Source organism: Centruroides sculpturatus, unplaced genomic scaffold (assembly GCF_000671375.1).
Source record: "Centruroides sculpturatus isolate CEXI.00-Female unplaced genomic scaffold, Cexi_2.0 scaffold1116, whole genome shotgun sequence".
In the NCBI taxonomy this organism is placed as follows: domain Eukaryota; kingdom Metazoa; phylum Arthropoda; class Arachnida; order Scorpiones; family Buthidae; genus Centruroides; species Centruroides sculpturatus.
The window spans coordinates 171,744-183,718 of record NW_019385334.1 but is presented as its reverse complement, the minus strand read 5'-3'; the positions used below and the strand labels follow the sequence as shown (position 1 = coordinate 183,718).

The window sequence follows — 11,975 nt, the reverse complement described above, 5'->3', positions numbered from 1 at the left end:
CCGAAAGCATTCCAGTCGGCAAATTTAAATTTTCGCTAGTGCTGTGGCGCTGCAATCTTTGGCTATGTTTTGGCTACTCAAATATTTTACGTTTTTGATACTAAATTAACTTCTGAAGTATAATTTTTTATTGTTTTTATATTTTTCAATATATTTATTTTGTTTATACAAAATAAAAAAATAATTTTTAACGATACAATAGTCTTTGTTAGGCTTAACATCGACGAAAATTGAACGCAAAGCAACACGCAACGGAGGAAAATGTCAAGATGGGATAAATTAATATATTTTTTCGTACATAATCGGTTATCCGAAACATCGATCTTCCGAACAACCCCAGTCCCCAATTGATTCGGATAATCGACGCTCTACTGTACTCATAAAAGATTAGTGTGTTTTATTTTTAGATTTTAGTTGTAGATTTCCTATCTTTTTCAGTTTACTTAATAAGTAAAACCAAGATACAAGATATGAAATTTAAAGAAAAAAGAAATGTGAAAACTACTTTTTAGTTTAATAAATTTTTTTTATAAGCTGTTTACTGTTGTAATTAAAAATTATGGACAAAACTATGTTAACTTTATTTTATTTTTCTTAAATAGATGCATTATGCAGTAATCTTAATTTCATTGTATAATTACTGTATTCACTTTAATTTCAAAACACTTTTTTTCAATTTCTCAGTTAAATTCAAGTTTTTATTAAGTACAAAATATTCTTGGATAAGAAAGTTAATTGCACCTCACACCAAATTCATATTTTTATTTATATATACTGTAATTCTTGGGATTTCTACAAAACAAAGGGATTCTTATTTCCACATCTCAATGATATTTCAGACTCGAATAGAGTTGGATTACCTCTTTAGACTCAGACAAGATATTTATGTTTGGAGATATCTCACTTCACTGGCTCCTGAATTGCTTTCTCTCAACCCATAATGTAATTGCAACCATGTAACTTGAACTTCTTTAGAAACTTGAAATAAAACCAGTGTAATTAAATTTAAGCTTTAATAGGAAAGAAGGTTGGTTTCCTATTCTCTTCATTTAATGCTCACTCTTTTCATGTGCTTAGGAGCATTTAATGCTTCTATGCCTATGGAAAGTGAAATTATCACTTAAATAAATTCATTCATTGTTGAGAATGACAATGACATTATCCTGATACAATCAAATGAGCTGTCTCAACTTGGTACAGGAACTCCATAAAATGGTAGTCATACCAATAAAAGTAGGACAAAAGAATTGAGTTGAAAGCTTAGGTGTTTTTGTGTATCACTACACCAAAATCTGCTACTGGAAGATAATATGATCTTGCTGGTCAGGTATGATCTCCACGAATGTTAAATCTATCTGCTTGGAAAGGACTAATCTAGAAACTGTCATATAGGCTGAGAGAAATGTGATGTGCACTCAGAAGGATATTTTTGAAGACTGCATACTGACCAGTTGGTTGTTGATCATCATTATATAGTTGCATAACAATAAATCATGCAACTGTTAACTTCAGAATAGGTTTTTTTACCTTATGATCTTTACCTTACCTTATCTATACCTTTACCTAATCTCAGAACACACTATATATTTAATGAACACATCAGTGTATTAGTTTCCTTAATTAACAAAATCTAGCAATAGTTTAAAAAATGATTGTAGTTACAAATTTTATTTTCTAGTAAGTGATTCTTCTGGACTGATTCCTTACATTCATGTGATATTTGGTAAAGTGAAAAAGTCATTTGCTTACCAATTTAAACTTGCAAAAATTGATAAGAAAACTATAAAAATAATGTATTTTAACTTATTATAGTACTTAGTTTAAGAAGGTTGTCAGATTTCTTATGTTTTTAAGAATATTTTAATAACAAATTGTCTTCATGTTGAAAACTCCAAATAATTAGGTATTTATAATTCATATTTACTGTGATGAAAATTATATAATATTTGTTCTTTTTCAGAAGTGAAATAAATGAAGATATTGCAGTCAGAAGATAAGTCTGTTAAAAATGTAAAGTGTTAAGAAAATAAATAAATTATAAATGTATATTGTATTCATTTATAAATACTAACTTACAGTTGTGAATTCAATATATATTTCATATAAACAATGAAATAAATTTTTACAGAAATTTTTATACTCAAATAAATTAATGTGTTAATGGATTTATATCAAACATTTGTTTTAAATTTCCTATTAACTAATTAAAAATAAGATCAATTCACATTTTTGTTTCATATTTATTCAATTAAATGTTTTTAGTAGTAGTAATAACCTCCATTCTCGCAAGACTACAATACAATCAAATAGGTATGCTTACATTAACTAAGAAGAGCTTAACAGGTAAGTCTATAACATTTACTGCAGTGGTTCCCAAACTTTTTTGATTCTCGGCACACTTGCTAAATCCAGAGTTTTTCCAAGATGCCCTATGTCAAATTCTAACAAGTATGTACAATTTGTGAAATAGCCAATATTTTTTAAATTAAAGTTAGGACATTAAGTAAAAAATATAATGTATTTAAGATAGCAAAAAAATTTAATTGAATAAATTTAATTAATTATAATTAGTGAGATGGATGAGCCTGTTGATCACTGCACATTTTCTCAAATCTTGGAATCAAACTAGACACAGCCACTCTCATTTCCTTCTCCACATTGATTCTCATGCAATGCTTAATTTTTATCAGAGCAACAAACTCAGCTTTGCACAAATGGAATTAAGATTCTCTGAGCTTTACCACTCAGAAGGGATATTCATCTTTTACTGATATCCAAAATTCAGTTAATTCCATGCTACTAAATTTTGTTTTCAACATATTGTCGCAAGACAACTCAATAAGATTCTCTTCTTCTGCAGCAGTAAATTCAGATGGAGCACTGGCATTAAATGGATCTTGAATCCATGCAAATTTATCAATATTATCATTTTTAAAATATTTTTCAAACCAGGTGATAAATGTTCTTCAAAAATAGATTTCATACTTAGAGAGAAATTAACTCCATTGGAGGTCAAAAACTGTTGCGACAAGGAAAAACAATCTTTTCCCCTGTTTTCATTTATTTTTCTTTTCCGTAGTTTTAATTTTTTTGTAAAAGCTGGAATTTTCTCAATCAACTTGTATGCTAGTTTTACCAAAAAATCTTCATTTGCACAATTTTCAGCATACTTGTGGTCTTCTTCTTTAAGAAAAATATAAATTTCCTGTCACATTTCAAACATACAAGACAAAAACATTACCTTGAGAGAGACATTGCACTCTCATAGTTATGTTTTGTGCTGTAGTGTTGTACAACAAAGATGTGTGCTCAGATCCTTGCCTGATCTTTTGAGAAATCTTACCTTCAACAGCTGAGTTTTTATAAAGTTTACTACATTTACTACATATTCTAAGGCCTGGTTTTATGTAGGACTCAGATATTTGATGCGAGTGCTTCCTGTGAATAATGCAATGGGTTCACAGTGCATCAGGGTCTTTGCTTTGAAAAAGTTCTTGCAATCTTCCATAACACCCGGACATTGAATGACACCATCAGTACCAATACCAATGTATTTGGTCCACTCCAAATTATTTTCAGATATAAAAATATCAAAAACCTCAAACAAGTTGTGAGTCTTTGCACCAGCAGTGATGCTTTTACAAAAGAGAGTCTTCTACAATGTTATTACTATCTATAAACTGTATATAGCAAATCAAGCAAGCATCATTGTCATCATCTGTCCTCATGCAGCTGCAACCCAAATTCCTTCCCTTTTATTTTTTCAATTAACTGAACATTGGAGGTTTTCACTATGTGCTGTATTCTGTGAATTATTAGACAAAGGTACTTTTAAAAGCTGCTTCCCAGCAGACTCACTGATCATAATGTTCACCACATCTACAGCAGCTGGTAGAATGAGTTTTTCTGCGATGGTAGAGGTTTTTTACATTTTGTGATTCTATTTGCCACCTTTATTACTGATTTAAAGATTGCACCAGGTCTGCTAGATGTCGCATTGTATCTCATTGAATTGAAAGTGGAAGTAAAATTATGAAAATTTTATATTACTTCATGGTGCCTGTGTGAGGAAGCAATGGCTCCCTAGGGTGCTGCAGCACACACTTTGGGAACCACTGATTTATTGTAATAGAATGCTATCAAACTTCATACAATAACTTCCACATCAGTTATTCTTACACAAATTGATAATTAATGATGAAATAAAACAGAAATTTTAAATATTTTTATTTGTTGCTTTGAAGAAAATAAAATTTTCTTCAAAGCACAAATATATATATACTGTACATGAACCATATACACTCCTCAAAAGTGAAATTGCAATACCATGGAGGAATGCACATATCTATATGCAAATTGCAGAACCAGTAGAGGTGACAGATATGCAAATGATTAAAGATATTCAACAAACACCTATTTATTCATTAATGAATAATGCCCGCAATATGCAGATATATTGCATGGAATTCTATCAATGAGGTAATTAATGGTTGCCTGAGATATTCCTTGCCAAATTGTGTCCACATCATCTACAATATGTGGTGATGGTCCCTGGTACACTTCACATTGGACGAGATCCCACGGGTGTTTCATGGGCGAGAGTTCCGGAGCTGTCGGTCAGGGAAGGTCTCATAAGGAACTCCTTCCCTGCCCCACCTATTGGCACCACAGGGTTAAAGAGACTATGCCTTATTCATCGACTGGTCGGTACCTGACGCGGTAGACAGGACGACGTAGCTGGGCCCTATGATCTTCATTCGGGCTCCCGTCCGCACCCCGGCCCAGCCCTCTAACTTGGCATAACTTTTGTTTTGTGCAGCCTGTACTGCACTTATGGTCCACACTACTAAACCTTATCCAGCTCACACTTGTACTAAATGCTTAGACTTATACCTATGTAGTAGGTATTCAGACAGCGGGGCCCCTGTTCCTACGAGAGGGGACCCAAACTAGCTCTTTCCAAACCTATAGATCGAAGAGATCTATGATTTTTCCCATCAATTCCTTTAGTTTCTTTAGGTTCCCTTTACTAGCTGCTAGCATTCGAAGTACTTGTTCAGGGGGCTTGGACCAGTCAACTTGGTCTGCCCCTAGGCGGAAGTCCCTTGTTAGGGGACAGTCAAGTACGTAATGCCTCGCATCGCCGCGAGGACTACCACAGGGGCAGCTACCATCTCCTTGTCCGAACTTGGACTTGAAGTGGGGGAACCTCCCGTGGCAGTCAGGGAAGGATGTGAATTCCATTTAGACTGGTGAGAGTTTGCCATACAGCATGCAGTTGGGCATCATCTTGCTGGAACACCATGTTAGGTGCAGTCTGCACCAGTAGCCAAATCACAGGCCCCACAATTTGTGTGATGTACTGGTCTGCTGTCAGAGTACTGGAAATGTGCACCAGATACAGATACAGATATTTTATTGATCAGATACCAACAGGTACATGCCCGGCACCGTAAAAAACATAACCGGATAAAGCGTGACATTACTGAGAAAGTGAGTACTGGTCGAACAGTTTGAGTGTACACGCGTACATTTACAGGAATACAGTAGTATAAAATTATACAGGAGTACAAAAGAAAGTTATACATGGAATACAAAATAAACACTATACAGGAATTACTTATATTATATGAAAATACAATAATTGCCACATTGTACAGGAGTTTAGGAGTACAAATAGAGTTCAGTAGACGGAATACATAAATGATATTACATTTTGCAGAGATATTTTAATATAAGCATAATACTAGAGTACAGATAATATATACATTAATAATTACATAGCCAGGGTTGAACACTTAAAGTATTTGACAATAAGCGTGTTGAAAGCCTCATAGGTGTCCTTGTGTTTGAAGATCTCGTAGCAGTCATTAGGCCAGGACTTGCCGTGGGCCTCTAGAAAGATTTTGAGGTGTAGCCTCTCCAGCTCTAGGGCAGGACACTCGAAGAGGTAGTGTGAAGAACTGTCCACGACTCCGCATAATGAACAGTTAGGGTTAGGGGTGTTGTGGAACCTCGCCAGATAAGAGTGAAATCCTCCGTGGTTGGTGAGGAATTGGCTCATGCGTTGATTAGGGCAGTACCACTTGCTGTTAATGAAATTTCTGATGGCTGGAATAAGTCTATGTGTGGTGGGATGCCTCCTCTCATCCCAGTCCCGTTGCCAGGAGGTGAGTAGATGGTCCTTCAGGATGAGTTTGATGGAGTGGATGCTAAGTTTGTTGTAGGCCACAGGGAGGTCGTGGTCAGAGCTGGCGGACTTGGCAAGGGCATCCGCCCTCTCGTTGCCGAGCGTTCCCTGGTGGGCTCTGGTCCAACGGATGTAGTAGGAGTTATTGGAGGCAGAAATATTGTTCTGGATGTCATAGGCAATGGGATGGTGCGAGTGATTCTGGAGAAGTGTAATGGAAGATAAGCTGTCTGAAATGATCGCCACGGTGGAGTTGGAGTAGTTGGCAGAGGACCAGGCCACTGCTCTACTGATGGCAAACAGCTCTGCTTGAAGAATGATGCAATGGGCACTGAGCCTATGGCGTTCGGAGGCTATTTCCGTGTTGTTGTGGTATGCGACTAAGCCACACCCGACGTTGAGGTCAGCTTTCGAGCCGTCGGTGTAAATCTCCAAGTCGGCGTGGTTAGGTTGATAGAAGTTAATCGTGATGGGGAGAGCGGGGTGCCTGGAGCTGGCAAGAGGGATGCTGCTCTCGAGGTCCCTGCTGTTGATAATGAGGTCGTCCATATTAATGTTGTGCTCACGCTTGAGATGCCAGAGACTGGCGGAGGACATGATGTACTTGTCTATTGGAGGCTTCCTTGCAAGGATCTGTAGAGACAAATTGGGGGTGGTAGAGTAGGCTCTGGTGATATAAATGAGGGCTCTCCTTTGTGCGGCGATTAATTTACGGTGTATGTGGACCTTGGGCACTGCCCTACTCCAGCTGCCGCAGGTGTAAGTAATAATAGGGGTAAAAATCTGGCGGTAGATGGTGTCCATAGCCTCAGAAGCCAGCCCCCAGTGCTTCCTTGCAATACTTGCAAAGGCGGTGAAGATTTTACCAGTTCTGTCAGTAATGTAGTCGATGTGAGGGTTCCAAAGGAGCCTGTAGTCCAGGATGACGCCCAGGTATTTAATGGATTTTTAACAGCAATGGACTGACCGCCCATTTTAAGGGTGGGCACCCTGAGATAGAGGTTGGGTTGACCGGGATTGTTAAAAACGATGGCTTTGGTTTTTTTCGCGTTAAAATGTAGCTTGTTATCGTTTCCCTAGTTTAGGATGTTATATAGAATGTTTTTGCCTTGATCCTCAAGTGCCGTGCGTGAGCGGCCCCCCAAAAGCACAAGGGCATCATCGGCGTAGGCCGTGATATGATGATGTCCAAAATCCTGAGATAGGAAGCTGTTAAAGGCAATGTTCCAGAGGACCGGGCCACAGACAGCCTTGAGGGCATCCGCGGACCACGTTACGGTGGGCGGTGTAATTGCCGCACTGTAGTGTTGCTGTTCTGTGGTGGAGGTAATCACTCAGAGTGTAATAAATACTGGCCGGGCAGTTGAAGTCTCTCAGGCCCTGAAGGATCCCAGGCCACCAAGCAGAGTCGAAGGCCTTGGCAATGTCTAAACTTATCGCTAGGACATACTTATAGCTCTCAAGCAGATTATTGACCTTGCTAACAACGTCCTTGATAGCGTCCTCTGAGGACTTTTGAGGCCGGAAGCCGAATTGGGAAGCATGCAGTAGGGAGTTGGTCTCGAGGTGCCAGATAAGTCTGTTGTTAAGCAGGCGCTCTAGGACCTTCCCCAAAACCGGAAGGAGGGAGATGGGCCTGCTCTCTTCTGAGTTGCCAGGCTTTGGAACAGGAATAATTCTGGCATGCTTCCAGGCTTCCGGAAAGACTCCGTACTTTAGACAGGCGTTGTAGAGTTGTGATAGCTGTTGTGGGATAATTCTCCAAATATTCTTAGCCAGCTCGGGGGTGATGTCGTCGTGACCCGGGGCCTTGCGGTTGCGGAGATTGTCAAAGGCCGCCTTGATTTCACGAAGGTGAAAGGGAGGTGAGTTATGGGTGTGAATATCAGTTTGAGCATTGCTACGGATCCTATGTTGAGTGTCGGTGTCGAGATCGTCTGGGTCCGGGAGGCAGTAGTCATCGATCTTTCTGTTAACCGCCTGAAAAAAGGTTTCGCCTGCAGAGGTAGAGTGAAGAATCTGGGATTTTTTGAGTTTGCCGGTGCATAGTCTAGTTATAAAACCCCATGGGTTTTTAGCTGCTTCAGCACAATAATTATCCCAGGACTCTTGTTTTGCCTTTTTTATCTCACTCTTGTAAATATTCAGGTGATGGTAGTAACGTTGTTTAAGGGTGTTACGAGTGGGTTGTGCTCGACTGTTCTGGTACTCCTTTCTTAGACGGATGTTAGTCTTTCTGAGGTTCGTTAATTCTGGGGTCCACCATGGGACAGATTTTCTTTTGTTGACGTACTTTGGGATGAACGTATTGCAGGCAGTGTTTATGATGTTGATGTTCTGGTCGATGCGGCGACGGGCCTCGGTGTAGTTGTCGCAGTTGTAGTCGACCAGATTAGATTCGAGAAAGTTCTGTAGCTCAGTCCAGTTGACACGTTTAATATTGTATTTTGGCCAAGGGTGTGTTGTGTCTTCAAAACTGACCCCAAGAGTAAAGGAGATAAAGGCATGGTTGTCAATGTTATCCTCAAGGATCCTCCAGTTGTGGATGGAGGGGTAACAGCCCATTGAACAGGCTGTCACATCGATCCAACTGTAGCCTTGTGTGGAAGTGAAGGTGGGCGGAGAAGAGGGGTCGTTAATAACAAGCATGCCATTGCGAGCGATGAAATCTTCGAGGGTTCTGCCTCGGTTGTCCAGACGGTCGCCCCCCCAGGTTGGGGAGTGGGCGTTTGTATCACCAGAGAGGATGAGATAGGCGCCCGGGAAATGATTGATGATATGCTGTATGTTTTCGAGGATCTGGTCGATACTCAAGTCCTTTGGGCAGTAATAATTTATCATGTTGTATCTGTGATGACTGGTGGCGAACTCAGTACAACAGATGTACTCAGTACTTAGGGCTTTATGATGGAGGATGGGAAACGTGCACCAGGGCTGTCTACTGATTGAACATGATGGCCAGTGTGACACTTGGCTAAAAGGACTGGGACAGTTTTTCTCGGGATACCATCATGGCCATCCAAAGATATGTGCAATTTTGTCGTGGTGACGACAATTTCAGCCTTGTCAAACTCCGCTTTGATGTCCAGACCCACCAGGACCATCTTAAATGGCTAGAAGCCATAGCCATTTACAAAGCTGGCCAAGAGACCACCTATGTCAACTAGGAGGAACTTAGTTTGTTGCTAGCCTGGCAGGCCCTCATAGATGCCGATCTGTAATTGTATCTATCAGCATGTGATTGCGCATGCCCGGCAAAACGGATTTTGTCGAAATGACATTCAGTTTTGTTTTAAATCTTTACATTCCATTCTGAAGCATTCCAAACCTATTTGATCTGAAGAACTTTGCGATAGTTCGAAAACGTTTGTCACCCACTGTATTTTTTATACATAATGCACTGATAACAGGTTACAGAAGTAAGAATACCCAATGCCATTCAGTGATCCCAGTTGCAATGATGATGACACCACACCAGGTTTGCAGCCATGTCAAGCAGCCCAACTTCATGCAACCTATTGCAAATGTTTTGGTTGGACACAGATGCACCCATTGACTGCAACAGGCAGCATTGGATGTTGTGTGTTGTGGCAAACAGGTCATTCAGCAAATCAGCCAGTCTGTGTGCACTGGTGCAATCCACTCTCTCTTCAGCATGTTCACAGATGTTCCTGCATCCATCATATCACATATTGCTGGATGGTACAGTACATTGTGTCCAGTGCATGTGATAAATGCATGCATTGACAAACCAAGGTCACAAAGGTCCAGGATACGGTTTTATTCCCCAACTGATGGTATTCAGCTTGCTGTTGTCTCCAAGACATTGTCTATGCTTCTCTAAAAGATTGACTACCACAAACTGTTACTGGTAACATTTATGGCCCAAGCTGGCTGCTGGTCTTTATAGCCAAAAACTGAGTACATGACCCAATGCATAAGCAAACTTGATCATTTGCATATCTCTCACTTCTACAGGTCCTGCAATTTGCATGTGGCTAGGCACATTCCTTCATGATGTTGCAATGTCAGTTTTGGAAGTGTATTTTATTGAAAAAACACTAAAAATTAAATTGGTATGTAAAATTAGAACATCAAATCAGGCAGTAGCAGTTTATTATTTTCCCAGCTGTTAGGTACTCATAACAAGGGAAAGTATTGGAATTGTGTCAATTTGACCTTCAAAGTTTTTTTTTGCATATCCATGTTTTCAGACCACCTAAACCCAAAGTAAAAAAATTCCGTAGACGTGTATTGGCATCCATTTTGTTTAATATCTCAGGATGGGGTAAAGATTAGAAAAGAAAATTTGGCATGATAACTTTTATGTAAGGAGAATTGACACTATTAAATTTTGGTGATTAAGTCAAACAGGGGGTTGGACTTAATAAAGATTTTACTCATTATTAGCATTTATAATTTGTTTTATAAAACTCATCACTACCCTCACAGTTAAACTTTATTTTATAATAGTATAAAAAGTTTATAACAAAATCTGATAACAGATGGTGCTACACACAATTGTATTTATTATTATTTAAAAAATAGCTTTTATAATTAAAATCTCAGCAGCCAGGAAAGTTATGTAACTCATTGCCAGATTTTATTACTACACTGAAGAAAATTTAGTGTTCCAAAAATAATTGGTTTGACTCTGAGGTCAAAAACTACCAGGTCTGGGCATTTGGGTATTTGAATGGATAATTTGTATGATATGTAATTTTTATTTTTAATCTTTAATAAAGAATTGTAATACATTGAAGTTGTATTGTAAAAATGTCAGTTTGCTCATGTGAGACCTAGAATAGTTCAATTCAAATTTTCTAACAAAAATATTTAAAATTGTTAGATTTTAAAAACAACCTCTCCCACAACTCCTGGGAAGATAAATCAACACAAAAAATCTTTTGAATATCCCAGTATGAACAATACTGATCCTGAAATACAAGCCGATCTCCATAAGGCCAAATTGTTAAAAATGTATGATCAAGTTTTTGCAACCTGGAAGCATTAGAAATATCAGGGCTATGGAGTCATGTACAAATCTACCGACTCCAACTCTTCCTTACCATCCGACTCCGGCTAAAACACCAAAACTCCACGACTCCAACTCCACAGCCCTGAGAAATATACAAAGCAGGCCCGTCTGGCAACTGCATTAATGCAAAGGATGTCACTAGTATTTCATATGCATGGAGGTGGTGCTATGAAGAAAAGTAACGGGAATAACACTAGCTAGTAGATAACGTTTCTACACCAGTATTTGCATCTTATTATTTGTGTGTGTGGATGTAAAGATATTTTTATCACTTTATTAACATGTACGGTAAAAAACGTTTTCCAAGATTTAAATATTTTGGAATTTAAAAATAATTTATAAACACTGTGTTCAAATTTATACTGGCCATTAGCCTGATGAAGACCAAGTTTATGGTCGAAAATGTTCATTTTGTTTAAATTCCCAAATTAAAAAAAGGAGGCAAAATAGGATTTTAGGACTACTAAATCATCATCAATAAATGAAATCTGGAATGTGTTCATCATGATTAATACTCATGCATATCATTTTTCTACAGTGTTGCTTATTCTACTGCATAGTAGAATTATCAGTTTAGGTAGATAAATTAAATTCACTGTTAATAAAAAAAATATATACTTTTGCTTGGAAATCTACGTATAAATTCACTGTTAATAAAAAAACTATATACTTTTGCTTGGAAATCTACATATATTTTTGTTATAATGAATTCTTTGTTAATACAAGTTAATAAAAAATAAAGCCAAT

The 11,975-nt window shown here is 38.1% G+C and overlaps 1 protein-coding gene and 1 long non-coding RNA gene across 2 annotated transcripts in view; one reads left to right on the top strand and one right to left on the bottom strand.

Moving 5' to 3' along the window:
- The window catches only part of LOC111637774, a 14,356-nt gene extending 12,310 nt beyond the window's left edge, over window positions 1-2,046 (top strand). The window contains exon 3 of the long non-coding RNA XR_002758740.1: window positions 1,961-2,046. This is a non-coding gene — a long non-coding RNA (uncharacterized LOC111637774). The remainder of the gene's footprint in view (window positions 1-1,960) is intronic.
- A 698-nt stretch (window positions 2,047-2,744) lies between these two features.
- Window positions 2,745-7,437, bottom strand: LOC111637769. Its single transcript, XM_023383342.1, has 2 exons — window positions 5,887-7,437; window positions 2,745-2,896 (listed from the first exon to the last, which is right to left on the bottom strand). Exons 1-2 carry the CDS (start codon window positions 6,992-6,994, stop codon window positions 2,745-2,747), a joined length of 1,260 nt encoding a protein of 419 aa, XP_023239110.1. The 5' UTR covers window positions 6,995-7,437.
- Window positions 7,438-11,975: the final 4,538 nt, after the last annotated feature.